The 20,424-nt window shown below is 42.9% G+C and overlaps 1 protein-coding gene across 1 annotated transcript in view; it reads right to left on the reverse strand.

The window, feature by feature from the left end:
- The window catches only part of LTK (leukocyte receptor tyrosine kinase), a 149,834-nt gene that overhangs the window by 78,764 nt on the left and 50,646 nt on the right, over positions 1-20,424 (reverse strand). Inside the window, exons 4-9 of the mRNA XM_084846017.1 lie at positions 18,878-19,094; positions 15,878-16,017; positions 11,725-11,862; positions 10,583-10,732; positions 5,744-5,844; positions 3,104-3,270 (exon numbers count right to left, since the gene is read on the reverse strand). Of these exons, the coding sequence (XP_084702143.1) occupies positions 3,104-3,270; positions 5,744-5,844; positions 10,583-10,732; positions 11,725-11,862; positions 15,878-16,017; positions 18,878-19,094 (913 nt within the window). The remainder of the gene's footprint in view (positions 1-3,103; positions 3,271-5,743; positions 5,845-10,582; positions 10,733-11,724; positions 11,863-15,877; positions 16,018-18,877; positions 19,095-20,424) is intronic.

Raw genomic sequence — 20,424 nt, forward strand, 5'->3', positions numbered from 1 at the left:
TGGAGAGGGAAAGAGGGAGACAAAGAGAGAATATATTAAAACATTTACAGCCAACACACCTGAAGTAGAATGAATCAGATGTGCAAAAAAGATAGCAACTTCAGATTACTTCTTAGGGTTCCTAGTGTTGTATAAGGATAAGCCCCTCACAAATGAAAGCTACAAACCATCAATATTACTTGAAAAATAAGCATGTTCCTTACATTGTTTGCATTTCACAGGTTGCATGTGGAAGAATAAACCAGTAAATTAAGCTTCAGGAGAAAAAAATATATACTTGAATATATATGCAATGAAACTTCACAAAGCCCTGAATTGTCCTGTCAAAAAACAGAGGCCAACAGATCAGATCATCAGAAGATCCATACTTGAAAAAGACAGAAGCCCCATGCAGGAGTTTGCCTGCTTGCGTGTAGAACTAAACTGTGTAGGGGGGCATGGGTGTGCATGTAAGCCATGCTCCAACATCCCTGCACACCCAGTTTCTGTGCAGACCTTTGTGCATTGAGCCCAAGGTCTGCATAGGGTGCTGTGATCTCGTTCAGCTGAACATGATTACAGAGCTCCCATGATCGGAAGCCCTTATAAGGCAGGGTTCACAATCACAGGAACTCTTCATCCAGCTGAATATGATTACAGAGCCCCGTGCAAAGCTTCAGGCTCATCGCGCAATGGTCTACATGGAAGCTGTGCGTGCTGGGACATTGGGGGTGAGGCTTACGTCTGTGCCCACATTCCCCTATACAATTCAGCCTTACCTGTGAGCAGGGCTCTAGTATGTGCACTTTGTATTTGTTCACATTTGGGGTAAGTAATGCTAACTATCACACAGGAAGGATTCAATATCAGCTGAACAGCAACAGTAGTCACAGCAATATCCTAGGACAAAGGGCTGCACTTTAGCTTGCTTAGGACAGGAAGATCAATAATGCACCAAATAAAGACATCATTGTGCACACTGCTAATTCAGAATGGCTACAAATAAGTTCCCTTCCTAATGGATAAAGCTGAACAGTTTTTGATTTAGTGTCATAAACACACACAGATCCTTAAATACATAATACCCTTGGGGAATATTAAAGCTACGTGGCACACCAGACCAGCCTCTGCTAGTGAGGATGATACCCCCTGTGATTTATAAGGGAATGGTCCATTGATAAGAAGAGCTAGTGCTGCTTAATGTATTATCCAACTAGGAAGCAGTCTTGTTCTAAATTGAGGAGAGAGAGAGAGATCAAAATATACATACTCGACAAAAGCTGGGCAAGGCCAACATGCTACGACTTCATATGGGAAAAATCTCTCCATGAATAAAATCTGACAGGTCAGAACATCCAGCTCATAATAGACTAAAATTTAAGAAGCATCTCTTAATATGAATGAATACATCTATGTGAGGTATTTTATGATGCGTTTTTAATCTCACGCTTCAATAGTTGGCAACGACTGGAGAGGGGTTATGATTCTGAACCTCCCCCACCCCAACTGCACACATATCAGGATACCCTATAAAATAATCAACATAAATATACCCACTGAAAGAGCTGAGACCAAACAGGAGTCCTTTTAGCAAATGTTTTGACCCTCTGCAAAAGGCACCCTACTTTTCAGGTGATGGGGGGAGGGCTTGAAAAGAGGCAAACATATGGGGCTAGGTGTCATGGGGGGAAAGGTGATTTTGATTTGGGATGGAGAAGAACTCAGCAGGTTTAAAAGCTTGCCTCCCATTTGAGGTGGGCTTTTATTAGGAATAGGGGGAAAATTAGTTCAGTTCACATTTAATGCAAATTTACATAAGTTCGCCCTTTTCAACCACTAAGTGAACCAACTCAGTAATCCTTCAAAATTCACACTACTCTGGATTTTTCAACGGAGTTCTCCAGTTAAAAAATGCATACAAAAATGTGCATATTAGGGAAAACAACATTCACAAATGTATTATATTAAGGAAATCGCTTGCAAAAAAATTGTATATTGGGCAAAAATGCAAACAAAATGCATGTATTCGGAGAAATGTGCTTAAAATGCTTATTAATCTTCATGCAAACTTTAAAAAACTTCAGACTGGAAAAATGAGAAACTGAAAGAAACTGAAATTGAACCCCAGTTTGTATGGGAGCCTAGCTCAGGAGAATTTCACTGGCACCTCTCTATATATCACTCTGGCTCCATCACCCAGTGCCGTCCAGAGATCTCCTACTCTCATCATCACCATCATTTCTATCTATTGTATGCCACTTTCCCAGAAGATTGTGTTGAAAGTGGCTCACAATATATCTAATGAAGAACAATAGTACAACTCAAAAAACTGAAAAAGATCACAAATAGTCATAGTGTCAATAAAACATATTGTATTGAATTAAACAATACAAATAAACTGACCTAATTCAACAGGAACTAAACAGGAGAGAGAATAAAGCCTAATGTAGGAATAAAAAATGTACTACATAAAAGGCCAAAGAGTGCACAAAAACAACATGGGGCTCTCCACACACACTGGTTGGCAGCCACATCGTCTTCTCTTTCAGTCCCTTCCTCACCTGTTACCTGGGGAGGTGAAGAGTGCCAATCCTCCTTCAAGCCCCACATGGATTCAGAGTTTTGGTATTGCTCTCTCCCTCCACCAAGCACTCCTTCCAGTGCTATCTTCAAGGCAACTTTATCAGGCTCCAGGATGGTGGGTTTGGGGCAATACAGGTGGAAACGCTCAGCACATTGATGTTCATCTCCCTCCATCAAGCACCACCCAGCACACCTATTTACTCTTGTTTACAATGCTGCTCTTTCTTCTTTGTTGCCCCTTATGCCTGCAAGTCCCTCCCCGAGCAATGCCACCTCTCTCTCCCTCTCATCCTTCAAAAATCCTCCTCAAAACCCACCTTGTTTGTGTGTGAAGCCTTTGACACAAACCCTTAATGTGTGCCATTGAACTGAAAGCACATTCCTCTCCTCTATGGTCCCCTGAATGTCAAATTTTAGATTGTAAGCTTCTTAGGGCAGGGACCTTTCTTTTCATCATTAGTTTGGAAAGGATCTTGCACACTGATGATGCATTATATGTTAAGTGATGTTAATAAATCAATACTCCTGATGTTACACTTACTTGTTCTGAAGCCTTGGCATTTCCACACTTATGAGAAACCAGTGATCACTCCAGCTCCCTGTTCTTTCCCACACCACTGGTGTGGCACTGATTCCATCTGCTTCTTCTTGGACAATGAGCAATATAGTGCCATTGTAACTGCCAAAAATGTACACTGAGAATTGGACCTAAAGTGAGGGATGTAGGCAAAATGAAGAGAGGAGCTGTCAGTAAGACTCTTTCTGATATATACATCATATTTGAAGACTGGCTTGATTCATATATACTAACATTCCTCATACAGAGAGATCCTAAGCCTGCTTGCATGCTGGGGAATCCTCACTGTTATCTCCAATCTCCAGTTGGAGATAATAGCTGGGATTCCTCCAGAAGGTATCCATGAAAGCTCCATGGGCTGGAAGGGAAATTGGGCTGGATTAGGCCCACAGGCTGGAGGTTGCCCATCCCTGACCTAGGGCCACAGCTATGTGGAGGAAGTAGGGATGCCCATTGTGGCAAAATCCAGCCCTTTTAGGGCCCAACAGACTCCCATGGAGCCCTCGGCTTGGCTTACCTTTGTGAGCCAAGCCGAGGGCTTTTTCCTGAAATCTGGGAACTTTCCCCCTTTTGTGCAAAAGTTTTTTCCCACAAATTACAATTGTAATTTGCACAAATTACAATTGTAATTTGCACAAATTACAGATGTAATTTGCGGAAAAACCTTGTGTAAAAGAGTGAAAGTTACCCCTGCTGCCGCTCGCAAAACCGTGGTGGGCAGCAGGTAGCAACGGTGGGGAGAGAGTCTTCCCTCCCTGCTACCACTACCTGTTGCCCGCTGTTGCCGTGCACAAACCCCTCACATTCACCTTGCTGGTGGGCATTGACAAGAAGAGCATGAGGAGTTTGCGAACAGTGGCAGTGACACAAGTCCCGGAGCAGGCTTGACTCAGGCAGGTCAAGTTGGGCCAGCTCACAGACAAGTGAGCCAAAGCAGCCAAGCCACCCAAATTTTGGTGGACTTGACCCCCCAGATGGATTCCCTAGGAGGAAGTAATGTATAAACTGACAGGGATGCATAGTTTTCTGGCAGTGATTTTCACATGTATGAGAAGTAAAACAAATTGATTCCACACTCATGCCTATCAACTCCAGAGAGTTGTGCATTTCCCTTGGTGCATACATTACTTTCTCCATGTGGCTGCAGTCAGGGACTGTAAGAATGTGTAAACTGGGACTGAATTTTGGGAGTTTAGAATAAAATGTTTACACATGTTAAAATCACCCAGATAGGGCAGTTCCTGAATGCAGCTGCATGGAGGAAGTAATACATGAGCTGAGAAGGATACACAGTTCTCTAGAGCTGATATGAATGAGTGTGGGATCACACCCCATGCTCATGCGAATCAGTGAAAGCTGTGGGATCTTATCAGTTTATAATCACTTACATGCAAGTATGCGCATACAGAGTTGTGGCCAAGTATGAAAAACCCTCAAAGAATACTATGCATCAGGTCATTAAGTGCAGTTTGTTGTCCAGAATGAGAACAGCATAGCTTCCAGCACAGATGAAACTGGGGACTGAATCAGGAACTCCAAATGGAAGAAATATAATATCCAGTTAGAATGGAACTCCCCACCAACATTTGTATTGGAGTTCTCCTGGGTCCACTTCAGGTTACTGGGCCAAACATTCTGCACATAGTTGGATGCTTCCCCCTTCCCCCTTCCCACTCCCCTCCTCTGGCCAGACTGCACCATTTACAGTGAGAATAGGTAGTCAGAATTATCAACCATAAGTAAAAATTACAATATGGCATACTTGGCATATTGTACTTATCCAGAAACAAGTACCAGAGAGGTAGCCATGTTAGTTTGCATCAGCAAAAATTAAAAGCGGCGAAGCCCACTTCATCAGATCTCCGGAGTATTATCCTCAATTGGCAGGTATTATTAAAATTATACGAGAGTATCAGAGGGAGAGAATAGTAAAAGATGGTTCAGAAGGTAATGAAGTTCTCCTAGGTCCACTTCAGGTCACTGGGCCAAACATTCTGCACATGGTTGGATGTTTGGATGCCATGGTTGGATGGTTGGATGCAAGAAGTAGAATCTGTGCCATTTCAGTTAAAGCTTAAATATATTCAGAATAAGGTTATTAATGTTTACTATGTTGTGCCATTTTGTAATTTTGAGGAATAATTGAGACAAACTGTCTGCCTTGAGCACAGTATGATCTGGGCTGGGAAAAAGGCTGGCTGGCTGCATACAGCACAGCTGACTGGACAGGTCCTGGTTCTCTGTGTGTTTATCACAGTAAGGGACTATGTAAACACATTATCCCTGATCCTCATGAAGAACCCCAACATGCAGAAAATATCATGTCCCGATAATTTATGAACAGAAAACCATAGTTTTCCATTTCTTCCAAATTAGGGAATTACGTTACCAGTGTTGGAACAAGCCAGAAAACTAAACCATGTTTTGAGATTGATTTAATATCCTGGCTTATTCCAAAGCTAGTAGCCATAGTTTTCAGGTTTGGATGAAATGGGAAACTATTTTGTTTGCCTTCACCACAAAGGGAAGAGTGAAATGGGCTTCATACCACTAAAAACCTTCATGAAGTGAGGATTAATTCCAGAAGGATGTGGAACAACGTACCTGGTAGGTTCCACTGGTGAGACTGCCTGGGAGACTAGTGCTGTATGCCCTGGCAGCACCATCTGAGTGATCGCTAACTACACGCAGATACAAAAAGTGACCTGGAAAAGAAGTTTTAAGTCGATTTCAGTGGAGGATTTGGGGTTGCCCTCTGGTGCAATTCTCAGCAAGTTAGACCCACGATTTGCAATAGCCTCCTAGTGGGGCCAGCAGGTTCCTAAGCCATTTCAGACAAGCAACTAGATGATTTTAAAAAAGGAAATTCTCAAGGCACAATCACAAGCAATTCCAACAAGAAGAAAAGGTGGAAGACAACAGAAGAAGCCAATGTGGCTTCACAAAAAGCTTAGGGATGACCTGAAAACAAAAAAGGACACATATAGGAACTGGAAAGAAGGCCAAGTAACAAAGGAAGAGTACAGGCAGATAGCACAGAATTGCAGGGATGGCGTCAGGAAGGCTAAAGCTGAGAATGAGCTGAGGTTAGCAAGGGATGTTAAAAACAACAAAAAGGCTTTCTTCAGCTACGTGCATAGTAAAAGGCAGAGGAAAGAAATGGTGGTTCAGCTATTAAATAAGGATGGCAAAACGATAACAGATGACAAAGAAAAGGCAGAGGTGCTCAATTCCGACTTTGGCTCAGTCTTCTCCCAAAAGAGGGTCTATGACCCCCTTGGCAAAGGCGAAGTACAGGCTGAAGGGGCAGGATTGCAGCTTGAGATCGACAGGCATATGGTCAAGGAACACCTCATTACTTTGAATGAGTTCAAATCTCCAGGGCCAGATGAACTGCATCCTAGAGTCATAAAGGAACTGGCAGAAGAACTCTCAGAACCGCTGTCTATTCTCTTTGAGAAATCATGGAGGACGGGGGAAGTGCCAGATGACTGGAGGAGGGCTAACGTTGTCCCTATCTTCAAAAAGGGTAAAAAGGAGGAACCTGGGAACTACAGACCAGTCAGTCTGACATCAATCCCTGGGAAAATTCTGGAGCAGACGATAAAGCAATCCATCTGGAAGCACCTTGAAAACAATGCCGTGATTACTCGAAGCCAACATGGATTTGTCAAAAACAAGTCCTGCCAGACAAATCTGATCTCATTTTTTGATCAAGTAACCCCCCTTGTAGACCGTGGGAATGCTGTAGACATCATATACCTTGACTTCAGCAAAGCTTTTGACAAAGTGCCCCATGATATCCTGATGAGCAAACTAGCTCAAAGTGGGCTAGATGAAACAACGATCCGGTGGATCCACAGTTGGCTACAGAATCGGACTCAAAGAGTGCTTATCAATGGGACCTTCTCAAACTGGGGAGAGGTAACAAGTGGGGTACCGCAGGGCTCAGTCCTGGGCCCAGTGCTCTTCAACATTTTTATTAATGACTTGGAGGAGGAGGTGCAGGGAATGCTGATCAAATTTGCAGATGACACAAAATTGGGAGGGATAGCTAATACTTTGGAAGACAGAAACAAAATTCAAAGTGATCTGGATAGACTGGAGCGCTGGGCAGAAAACAACAGAATGACATTTAATAGGGACAAATGCCAAGTTCTGCACCTAGGAAAAAGAAACCAAATGCACAGTTACAAGATGGGGGATACGTGGCTCAACCACACTACAAGCAAGAAGGATCTTGGAATTGTTGTCGATCACAAGCTGAATATGAGCCAACAATGTGATGTGGCTGCAAAAAAGGCAAATGCTATTTTGGGCTGCATTCATAGAAGCATCACTTCCAAATCCCGGGAAGTACTAGTTCCCCTCTACTCAGCACTGGTTAGGCCTCATCTGGAGTACTGTGTCCAGTTCTGAGCACCACACTTGAAGAAGGATGCAGACAAACTGGAGAGGGTTCAGAGGAGGGCAACAAAGATGATCAGGGGACTGGAAACAAAGCCCTATGAAGACAGACTGAAAGAACTGGGCATGTTTAGCCTTGAGAAGAGAAGACTGAGGGGAGATAGGATAGCACTCTTCAAGTACTTGAAAGGTTGTCACAGAGAAGAAGGCCAGGATCTCTTCTTGATCATCCCAGAGTGCAGGACACGGAATAATGGGCTCAAGTTACAGGAAGCCAGATTCCGGCTGAACATCAGGAAAAACTTCCTGACTGTAAGAGCAATACGACAATGGAACCGATTACCTGGGGAGGTGGTGGGCTCTCCCACACTGGAGGCCTTCAAGACGAGGCTGGACAGCCATTTGTCAGGGATGCTCTGACTTGGATTTCTGCCTTGAGCAGGGGGTTGGACTCAATGGCCTTGTAGGCCCCTTCCAACCCTACTATTCTATGATTCTATGTATTATATTATTTGATTGTCAAGAGCACTCATTCTCCTTGGATTGAACAGTCTTCCACATGCTAGAGTGACTCCGCATCTTATTGCGCGGCCTCCTTTGGAGCCACCTGATGGCACAGTGTTAGCAGTAACTTAGGTTCATACTCTAGTAAGATCCAACTAAAATATTTTATTTATTTTATGTATTTTTCAGGCAGCTTTCAAGACCATAGTCTTCTTATGGAATAAAAACAGTAAAATTCAACATCACATCCATAAAATAACATTAAACATAAACAACAATGTTTAAAAACACAATTACAATAAAATACAATTTTAATACTATACCATTTCAGCAGCAAATGCCATAACAACTTTCACTTAAAAGCCAAGGAAAATAGATGAGTTTTTAAAACCTCCTTCAATGTGGCCACAGATGAGGCCAGCAGTGTATCTCTTCTGTAGGGTAAGGGCCGCCACTGAGAAGGCCTTACTGACTGTAGGTGGCCTCCAAAGATTATCTTAAAACACAGCCAATAGACGCTTTGGAGGAGAGAGAGGCTGAGTCCCCAGGAATCATTGTAGGCCCACAACATGTTGCATACTAATAACATTTCTGTGGATCTTGGCCTATTGGACCATGGCTTAAAATTTAACTTTGAACACCACCTATTTACATAATCTAGCTAACATTAGTCTGATAAGCTGTTAAAGGTAATGCCTTTCAGAGAAAGTTTAGTGTCTCTCAGCTCTTTGAAAAGGCTAAATATTTTTTTCCATCTTGGCCTTAAACAAGACATAGCTGGCTCATCATAGAGGCTGTTGTCTTTTCATAGATAGTCCCAGACTCAATTAGTCTCTCAAAACAAAACTTGCCTGTCTTGTATGACTCATAGAATCATAGAATAGTAGGGTTGGAAGGGGCCTACAAGGCCATCGAGTCCAACCCCCTGCTCAAGGCAGGAATCCAAGTCAGAGCATCCCTGACAAATGGCTGTCCAGCCTCGTCTTGAAGGCCTCCAGTGTGGGAGAGCCCACCACCTCCCCAGGTAATCGGTTCCATTGTCGTATTGCTCTTACAGTCAGGAAGTTTTTCCTGATGTTCAGCCGGAATCTGGCTTCCTGTAACTTGAGCCCATTATTCCGTGTCCTGTACTCTGGGATTATCAAGAAGAGATCCTGGCCTTCTTCTCTGTGACAACCTTTCAAATACTTGAAGAGTGCTATCATATCTCCCCTCAGTCTTCTCTTCTCAAGGCTAAACATGCCCAGTTCTTTCAGTCTGTCTTCATAGGGCTTTGTTTCCAGTCCCCTGATCATCTTTGTTGCCCTCCTCTGAACCCTCTCCAGTTTGTCTGCATCCTTCTTCAAGTGTGGTGCCCAGAACTGGACACAGTACTCCAGATGAGGCCTAACCAGTGCTGAGTAGAGGGGAACTAGTACTTCCCGGGATTTGGAAGCGATGCTTCTGTGAATGCAGCCCAAAATAGCATTTGCCTTTTTTGCAGCCACATCACATTGTTGGCTCATATTCAGCTTGTGATCGACAACAATTCCAAGATCCTTCTTGCTTGTAGTGTGGTTGAGCCACGTATCCCCCATCTTGTAACTGTGCGTTTGGTTTCTTTTTCCTAGGTGCAGAACTTGGCATTTGTCCCTATTAAATGTCATTCTGTTGTTTTCTGCCCAGCGCTCCAGTCTATCCAGATCACTTTGAATTTTATTTCTGTCTTCCAAAGTATTAGCTATCCCTCCCAATTTTGTGTCATCTGCAAATTTGATCAGCATTCTCTGCACCTCCTCCTCCAAGTCATTAATAAAAATGTTGAAGAGCACTGGGCCCAGGACTGAGCCGTGCGGTACCCCACTTGTTACCTCTCCCCAGTTTGAGAAGGTCCCATTGATAAGCACTCTTTGAGTCCGATTCTGTAGCCAACTGTGGATCCACCGGATCGTTGTTTCATCTAGCCCACTTTGAGCTAGTTTGCTCATCAGGATATCATGGGGCACTTTGTCGAAAGCTCCTTGTCTTCTCCTCCTTCCACCACCCCTTTCTTCTGTCTTTGGTCTTTGGTCCATTTTTATATTTTTCCTTTTGTGGCTTGGGCTCATTAGCCAGATCCTTCCTCCTTTGGGAATGCCGCAATAACTTTCAGGTGAAGCAGTGAGGCTAGCCAAATTTCCAGCCATGCATGGCCTCTCACAGTTGATTTCTCAACAGATTTGACAAAATTACCCCAAATGTCTTGAAATCCTTCTACTGAAAAACCACTTCAATATTCTCAAGAAGCAGCGACAAAGTAATGTGATTATATCGTATTTCCTCTCCCACCACATTGGGGTTTTGTGCACAAGGGGGAGATGTGCATGTTTCAAATGGGTTGATATGCATCTCTCAAGGTAGGGGCAATGTGCACTCCCCCAGAATGGATGTGGCCCAGAAGCATGGAAGAGGAAGGGTGAATCACTCATGCTTCCTTTAATGCTGCTTCTTTAGAACATCCAAGGTCACCCTGTGTTTCAAGATAAACTGGAAGATGGCAAATATGGAACTTACCTCTAGTGGTGTGTAAGGCAGATCCTCCAAATTGGTGTTCATGCACCTTTGAAAAGCTAGTAATAGACCAGGAAAAATTCACATTGCCATCCAACGTCCAGCCACAGGAACCTTCCTCAAAAGAACAATGTGCCCCTTCTGGTAGACTGTCTGTGAGGGAAAGAGGGATGTTAGTGGAAGAAAATATAAGTCGCATTAAGAAACAAAACAGGATGAGTGTTGTATATTGAACTATGGATTCTCTTGTTGAGTTTGGTTAGAAAACAAAAGCAGGCAAAGCTTACATTTCTACAAAGGGGTTATTTAAGGTCTCATTTCATCTCATTCTACATACAGTGCTATGGTACTTCATCTTGAATGCTACAACCAAGTTGTTTTTGATAAAATTGTATATAAGTTTTTGTATTTATATCCTACCATCTTCTATTTGGCAAGGCCCCCAAGGCAGATTACAATAAAAACAAGGTTTTTTTAACCTAAAAATTCAGCTGCCCAGAACCTACAGTCTTGACAAAAGGAGGAAGCCATCTCATGACATCTTGCTGGGGAGCAGGACTCTGGTATTGGATATAAAGGCTGTTTGTGGAGAAGAGAGGGCTTCAGCTATAGACCCTTCAGGCTGTGGCTGCAAGCTCTGAGGGGACTATCAATGGCTACTAGTCCTGGTGGCTATATGCTACCTCCTCTAGAGGGGGCATGACACTTACTTACATTATATATTGGGCTTTGGGCCCCCTTCAAACAACGGACTTTCACGAGTCTGAAACTTCAAGGGCACGATCACTGCAGAAAACTGGTTAATCAATCAACCCTAAAGGTGTATAGTTCAGTGATACTAGTTAATGAAAAACTACATGGGCTTTTATCTGGTACAGTGTGATCTGCTTACACCGCAGAGACTGGCTTTTCCCGTTTCCTTGTACAAGAATCTAACGTGCTCATTATAGCTCCAAAGTCTAATTTGAGGGATGTCTGTTTTTCCGGCACTGCCAAAATCAGGCACTGCCATCCTGACCTCAAGCATATTTCTCTATTCTATGACCTGTAAGGCTGGAGGGAATGGGCTCAAAACCCTCACACAACAAAGTTGACAAGCAGGAACCCATTTCAAGAGAGTATGAAGGAGATAGAATTATACTTACCACAGATAGATCCATCAATGTCTTTGGTGGGGCAATCTGTGTTGAAATTACAGATGTGCAGGTGGCTGACACAGCCCCAGCGTGGGCAGGGGGCTGTGGAACCCTTGTCATATTTGGAAAGATGTGGACCTTCTTTGCCTAAAGTGAATCACACAAGAATGCCTAGATCAAGATGGTGACAGACCCATTATGAGTTCCTCTCTCTGCTTACTCACACGGCAGTGGAAGAAGATGGCAAGGAGTGAGTGAGATGTACACAAGAGTGAATGCTTGAAGGTAGCATGAACAGATCCATTACAATTATTTATTTTGTTTAAAATACTGAAATCCCACCTATCAATCGAATCTAGGCTGCAAGGACAGACACATCCACAGATAGTGTTTGACTTTTACATATACAGTCGTCAACGGCTGCACTGTTGGTAAAGTAAATCCAACAGTCCTGCACTTTAGGAATGGGATTGATGCACTTAGCTCTCCCCTAGTCTACTGAAACTCTAGCAACAAATGACAGCAAGCACACCTAATGGTCAAGAACGGTGAATATTAACACATTTTAAACTTTTGTCATCCTCTGGTTCTGCACCAAATATGAAAACGTTGGAAAAGAATTTGTTTGAGTTCACACTGAAGGTAGTAATTAATCTGTGATGACTGATTCATACATGAAAGTGATGACCTACTTCAGGGGTGGGGAACCTCTGGCCCAAGTGCTAGATCCAGCCCCCCCCCTTAATTTCCTCAACCCCCAGGCATTTCCAGGGAGCTCCTTCCACCTTGGGAAGGGCCAGCGAGGAGAGTGGCCAGTTGGGTGTCACTGCTGGTAGGCACTCTGAGTCTGAGACACCAGCAGTGGTGTCTTCCCCTCCCCCCCCACCTGCCCTTCATGCTCCAGTGGCAATATTCCCTGATAGGAGGAGCAAGTATGTGCCTTCACTTGCTTCCCTCTCTAGTTATAGTTATAATCTTGTTTCTGTTAGTCACTGGATCCCAATTTGAGTAGGCAGAGTTTCAGGAAGATAGTACCTCAGCACAATCTTCCTAGACGTTACAGTCTTTATTTATGGTATTTATGATACAAATAAGAGCATACAACACAATTAATGAATGAATGAATTAATTCATTAATGTATGTGACCCCTGGTTGATTTTTTTCTGTGGGCCACTGGGCCCTGTTAGAAAAAAAAGAGTTAAGAGTATGCGAGTTTGCACTGCCCCTCACTTTGGTGCTAACAAGCAAGACAGTGTTATAAAGTTTTATGTATTTTTTGTTCTATCTATTACTTTTATACCCCACCTTTCCTCCAAGAAGCCCAAGGCAGTGTACATCGTCCTCCTCCTCCTCTCCATTTTATCATCACAACAACCCAGTGAGGTAGGTTAGGCTGGGAATTAGTAACTGGCCCAAAGTCATCCAGTGAACTTCATGGCAGAGAGGGAATAGAATCCAGGTCTCCTAACTCCCAGTCCAATGCTCTATACCACACTAGCTTGCAGACCTTTTCTTTCCATTGTTTAAAAGGCTGCCATCCCTGTGGCTTTCAGTTTCCAGATTGAAATGAATGGGTAGTACTGGATGTTCAGTCAATGGATAATATAGAGGTGACCTTTGCAGGTGCTGGATTTACCACTGCTTCCCAGAACAAGATTCCTTTGGGGTGGCAGTTGGGTTATCAATGAGCAGAATTTATTGTGCTCTTTTTCAGTTCTTCCCTCATCTCATCACCATATTTCTCTGTATTTGCAATATACTCCAGTTCAAGGACATCTTGATCAATTATCCAGTTTGCCTTAAATCACTCAAGTTCCCTTCCAGTTCTATATATTTTTACTAAATATTTCCCTGGCATAAGTATTTCAAGTATTTGACCTACAGGAAGAATAAATCCGCTACAAGTAGGGATGTCAGAGAATTTCTCCACGAATCTCCGGGAGGCCGAATGCCAATGCATTCAGCCCCCCGAAATTGGTGGAGAAATTCTCCGACAGCCCCCCGACCCCCCCCCGGGATGGGACTCACCTCGTGTGAATGTCCCTCGCGGCAGCGGGTCCCAGCAGCGGTTCGGCGGTGGCAGCGGCAGCCGGTCTTCCGACTGGCTGCCACTGCCACCATTTCCAAGTTAAAAAAAAAAAAAAAGTGATAGGCTACGTAAAGATTTACGTAGCCTATCACGGCTAGATTTTCAAAAAACACCGTGATAGGCTACGTAAATCTTTACGTAGCCTATCACGGCTGACTTTGAAAAAAAAAAAGCGCGTACGCAAATGGCGGCGCCCATTTGTGTTCCTTATTTTGGCACGGGTAGTCTACGTAAAGATTTATGTAGACTATGGCGAAAATAAGGGCAACGCTATTTGCGTTGCCCTTATTTTCGCCGTTGTCTACATAAATCTTTACGTAGACTACCCGTGCCAAAATAAGGAACACAAATGGCCTTAAATCACTCAAGTTCCCTTCCAGTTCTATATATTTTCACTAAATATTTCCCTGGCATAAGTATTTCAAGTATTTGACCTACAGGAGGAATAAATCCACTACAAGTAGGGATGTCGGAGAATTTCTCCACGAATCTCCGGGAGGCCGAATGCCAACACATTCGGCCCCCCGAAATTGGTGGAGAAATTCTCTGACAGCCCCCCAACCCCCCCCCCGGGATGGGACTTACCTCGTGCAAATGTCCCTCGCGGCGGCGTGTCCCGGCAGCGTTTCGGCGGTGGCAGCGGCAGCCGGTCTTCTGACTGGCTGCCACTGCCGCCATTTCCAAGTAAAAAAAAAAATGTGATAGGCTACGTAGAGATTTACGTAGCCTATCACGGCTAGATTTTCAAAAAACACCGTGATAGGCTACGTAAATCTTTTTACTTTGAAAAAAAAAAAAAAGTGCGTACGCAAATGGCGGCGCCCATTTGTTTTCCTTATTTTGGCACGGGTAGTCTACGTAAAGATTTACGTAGACTACGGCGAAAATAAGGGCAACGCAACCATTTGCGTACGCGCTTTTTTCCCCCCCAAAGTCAGCCGTGATAGGCTATGTAAAGATTTATGTAGCCTATCACGGTGTTTTTTGAAAATCTAGCCGTGATAGGCTACGTAAATCTTTATGTAGCCTATCACGTTTGTTTTTTTTTACTTTACTTTTTTCTTTCGCGGCCGGAGAGGCAGGGTGCTCCCCGCCGGCCAGAATTTCGGCGGGGAGGGATGGGGTGCCTCCCCACCTGCCAAGAATTTCAGGGGGAGAAACGGATCACCTCCCCCCCCCCCCGAAAAAAGCTGCGGGACCAGGTAAGGGACTTTCGTTCATCCCTAGCTACAAGTTATTGCTCTTAAAAAACACACACAGATAGCGAAAAATAAGAAGGGATGGGTAATAAAAAAGATTTTTAAAAATCTAATAAAGCCAGAATTGTAACTATATCTATTGGGAATTGCTGATTTAAAATTTAAATGCAGTTTTGGACCTAAAACCTGTTTATGCTTGACTTAATTTAAGAAGAATATATGTATTTTCTTATATATTTATGCTGTGGCTGCACCACTGCAACGTATGAAGAGTGTTGTTTTGTTCTCCTTTTGTACATTTAAAAAATATTTTTAAGCGAAAGAACCAAAACCAAGTTTTGAACCCAAACATATTATCCTGCAAAATATTCCTGTAAGAAAAAAGATGTATTCATTTGTTCTACAATAATAATCAGGTTCATAAGCAGTAGCTATATCTGTTGTGAAAAAATTCACAACTATCTATGTTTAACTTATGATTTATTAACTTCATTAATAAGCTGTTTTACTTGATCTTGAGATTTCACAGCTTTGAATTAAATTTGTATTAACACTGTATTGCGTACCCGTTCAGCTCCATGATACAAATTATTACGTTAATTAATTGTGAAGCTGTCAATTTATTTTCGGGGGTGCAATTATTTATCTGCAAATCTAGGCACTGGTAGCTGTAATTTGAGACTGTTCTGAACCCGATCGGATAACATTTAGCAGTCAAAAAATTCCTGCTCCGTATTAATGTATAGATAGCTTCTAAAGTTGCATAGTTTCATTGTAGAAGTATACCCAGTCTTCCTGAGCTTTTTCTTGTGCAGTGATTATGCAGAGCAGTGTCTTGACTGCCCAGAGATGAATGGCTATATTAAGACATACCATGAAAGCAGTTTCTGAGTTGCAAAGAGCCCAGTGCCAAAAGCCCAGAACTCTTTTCTCCACAGCTTGAATACAGCAAAGTGATCTCAAAGGGCCTTTCGACTTGTCCAACTGAGCCTATCAACACTTTCCACTTCACCCTGCAAAAAACAAAAAACAAAAGTTGTAATGATTTTTAATACTTCACATTTATATAGAGCTTCAGAGTGCCCAAAGTATTCCACATATACCATGCCTCCATTTGAACTTGCAACCTCTTGAGACTCCTTTGGGTTTTAAACACAATCACAATTCCTCCAAACACATTGACTAGTTATTAAACTACTGAAAGCAGAGAGATTCACTGAACCCTCAAAGTTCTTCTGTCAACAGAAATACATCATTAGATTACATAAATATAGAGGGTTGTATCCCTCTGCATATTAATACTTATCTCACTGTATTCACATTCTGTTGTACTACTCATGTTTTAGTAAAATTAAATTAAAAACATACAAACTATTCATTATATGTTGTTGTTGTTCAGTCGTTCAGTCGTGTCCGACTCTTCGTGACCCCATGTAGATATATGCAAACTAGATAAGAGTCATGCCATATTTGTGTTGTTGTCCTCAGTGAACAAGTTGCCCAGCTTTTTGTACTTTAAACCACAGCCGTTGTTCACGTGTACTAGCTCTTCCAGTACTGGAACACCAGCACCATTTTTTTTTTTTGCTTCTGCACACTGTCCAGCCCACCAGCTCTGATTCATCACTGTATCACTTGTGTTACAGTGCATCACAGCAGCCAGAAACCTGTAGCACTGAGTCACTCCACATTACCACTATTGTAAATTAGAGCAAAGCATCCAAACAGCCTTCAAAATTTAATCACGAGTACGTTATGTCTGATGTACAATCACAGCACTATATCTAGTCAGCCCTAGTAGCATCTACTAATGCATTTCCTCTACAACGTGATCTTAATAGCAGAGTATTCAGAATGAGAAAGAGTGAGAGGCAGCTTTGCATTTCCAAAAATAAATGTGTGAACCACCTACCACTGTCGTGGAGCTCTGGTCAAGGATTCATTTGTGTAGCTGGATTCTGGCAGACCCTAAACTGCTAGATCTAACTGCAGAAGCTTCTCTCTGGTGCCATAAATAAGGTGCCTTCTACACTTGGCCTGAACAGGAACACTTTTGAGCCAATTTAATTTCCTTAATGGAACACCAGAACAAAACCCTTTGTATACACAGTGGAAGATGGATTGTGGCAGCAGTAATTCAGATGCACTCAGCCTGGCAATACTTTTACTATTGATTTTATGTCAGGAGGACACATCTCGTTAAATTGGCTAATATTACTCCTAGTCTAAATACAGACATTAAGGCTGGTATGTTGTGGTCAAGAACTCCCTGAGCAATGTGCATGTAGAGAAAAAGAGTCTGGAGCAGTAAACAAAGTTCAAACTGATGCAAGTTTAGGTAGGTAGATTAAGGGTATTATGCTGCAGTAGCAACTAGGCCATATTGCACACATACAAAACTGAATAAGTTTTAAGCAATTGTCTCTGACCAATACAAGCGATTCCAAGACCCACTGTGAGAATGCAACTGACTGTTCTACTTTCCTTCATGAGTTGTTTCATAATATCAGGAGTTGTGTGCGTCGTCTCTGTCTCCTACCATTTATCTAAAATGCAGCACTAACTAAACCCAGGGTCCTGTTTTTTCCAGCAGAGACAACTACTAAATTTGAAGAGGTTAAGGGCGCGATCCTATGCATGTTTGTAGAGAAAAAAGTCCTACAACTCCCAGCATTCCCCAGCCAGCATGGCTGGCTGGGGGATGCTGGGAGTTGTAGGACTTTTTTTCTCTCTAAACATGCATAGGATTGCACCCTACGAGTTCAAGAAAAAATAATTGTCTCAGTAAGAGCATGAGCAGGAGAGCTGGAATACTGTAATTTGATGGATCACAGGCAATCAGGTTTCCAAGCCCGTTCTAGCAAGGACAGCTGATGCAACAGAAAACATTGCCAGGATTTCTTCTCACTGTACATTTTTACATATACTTTCGAGAGTCGTACTTGTCATAAGATGCTGGAAAGTGCCAGCAAAGGTCTCAGACAGGGGCTCCTAGTGATCAGGCTCTGGTGCCTCAACTCTGGCATTACCAGTGCTTGGTTGAGTTCCCGAGCAGCAATCAAGGGGAGAAATAAAGCGCTTAGGCTGGCAGCTTCCTCACACAAGAGGCAAGTTTCTTGGACTAAGGAGCAAGCTGAGGCTAGGGCTTCATAGGGCCTTTGGAGTCAGCTGACTGAGCATGCAGATCAACTACCACTGGAGCCCAGGTGGTGCCCTCAAAGCTCAGTCTGCCGGGTTTTCAGGGGAAACTGGAGTCTCAACCTTTCTGAAGCCTGACAGGTGAATGAGACTGCCATGCTAGCACTCCTCTTTTGGAAAGAAGACAGGCAAACTCTGAAACGGTTTCACTTTTTAACATTGCATTTTCATTTCATAATTTTAATCTGGGAGTAAGAATGACAGCAAATTTCTCTTGGGCCTGCCTCAGAGAAAAGGCCCATCCACTAGATTACATTCATTTTAGTATAGTATTTCAATTCTAGTAAGCCTATCAGAGAAAAATAATGTATGTTTCCAAAGAACTGAGTCCTTTTGACGTTTATAAAAGAGCAAACATTGTTAGTTCTAAAACTGCTTTTGACAATTTAAGTCCCATTTTTAAGTTGGATTTGGGAGGATCTGATCATTTTGGCCCAATTTAAAATGCCCAGTACAGGGATGGAAAAGACCCAGGCCATGCCCAGAGGCCTCTAATTCCTAGCATGTGCCCAGAAGGAAGAAAGGCTTCCAAGCCAGGCAACCTGGGTCATTAATTAATCCAGTTTTCCCAGATTAATTATGCATCCCCAGGAAGTTTACTCATCCGTTAGTTTGGACTAGAGCTATTTGGAGGAAAGCTATAAAAGTGTAATACATTGTAAGAACAAGTCTTACCAAGCATGCCGTTCATGTCCTTCTTGCAGATGGATGGTCAAACTCTGATTAGTGTCCACATGTTGCATTTCAGCAGAAAGTCCTCTTAGACTGGTTCCCTGTGAATACACAGCAAGCTCTAACAGACAGGAACTGGAGCTCCAAGGCAGGATAGGGCTGTGGAGGCTGAACATGCACCTGTCTGAGATCCTGCTAGTGTTCAGGAGAAGAATATCCCCTGCAGGGGGAAAAAAAGAAAAAGTTAGGAACAAACAAACAAACATAACCCCAAGAAAGTATGGCTGAAAGCTAGAGACCTCAGGGAAGAAAGAAGAAAACATACAGAGAAAAGGGTGTTGAGAAGTGGAGAGATCAGTTTAGTTTGTAAAATCAATTCATATTAATAAAGAGGGCAAAGAGAAGTGGGGGTGGAGGAGGAAGGTGAGAATAAGCAGGAAAAAATGAATGAAATCATGTATGGATTCATGTAGGGATCTAGATGTTCTGTGGCAAGGATTCTCAAGCATGCAGCCTGATCTTATGCATATTGATTCAGAATTAAGTCTCAACAAGACCAATAAGACTTACTTTCATGTAAATTGTGCATAGGGTTGCAGCCTTAGCCATAGTGAACTTCCTTCTATCAAGAAACCAACTGTTTGAGCATTCTGCTGCCATAACTAAAATCAAGCAGAAGTCAGGCTGGAATTGTTCAGAAGGCGGACCTATCGGTCTGATCAAAATATTGGCAGGGAGGGCTCAAGAAGGAACTGTCATCTCCCTAGGCAACTGTCTGTTTTTCCATAGAAGTTAGCTAACAGCAAGTTATCGTAGGTTCAAGAAAAGTAACTTAAATGAGACTGATTGACTCCCACTGTAGCCACCAGGAGCTTGTACTACCTGTAACACCTTTCTCCATGTGATGTTTTTAGATAATGAGAGACATTTTGCACATCATCCCTATACATAAAAATGTAATCTGGGGGAAGATCTATATTTGCATCTACCTTGGAGAAAGATTTATGTATGCAAAGGGCATAGGAGCAGGTTAGGCTCATCCATGATATGGGATGAGTGAGTGGAAGTGAGTGGAAGCAAGACCAAGCCAAGATTACATATGATCAAATATGGCAAGCCCTGAAGAGTGCTGAACACCTAACAGAGGATGATCTAAGTGCAACCAACCTACTTTAAAGTTTCAGAAAAAAATCCACTTGCCAGTGACCAGCAGCCTCTGGTAAGGCAAGACACTCAGAAACACAGAGATCCCTCCATGAGAGATTCAGAAATGCCATAACACAGCCTTCCCCAACGTGGTGCCCTCCAGATGTGTTGGACTACAACTCTAAGATTCCCCCAAGCAGCATATAATCCTAGAATCCCACAGCCAGGTTCTGGCAGTTGTAGTCCAACACATCTGGAGGACACCAGGTTGGGGAAGGCTGCCATAGAACCTGGAGATCTATTATGTCACACTGAACACTGAATCTTCTGCCTGCTTCAAAGTTAAGAGCAATAGAGGAAGCCAATCCCAGTCCCTCTTCTGAATGGGAGAGAGGGTTAGGGGG

This window comes from Heloderma suspectum, chromosome 1, assembly GCF_057233095.1.
Source record: "Heloderma suspectum isolate Gila_16-S chromosome 1, 16-S_ref, whole genome shotgun sequence".
NCBI lineage: Eukaryota > Metazoa > Chordata > Lepidosauria > Squamata > Helodermatidae > Heloderma > Heloderma suspectum.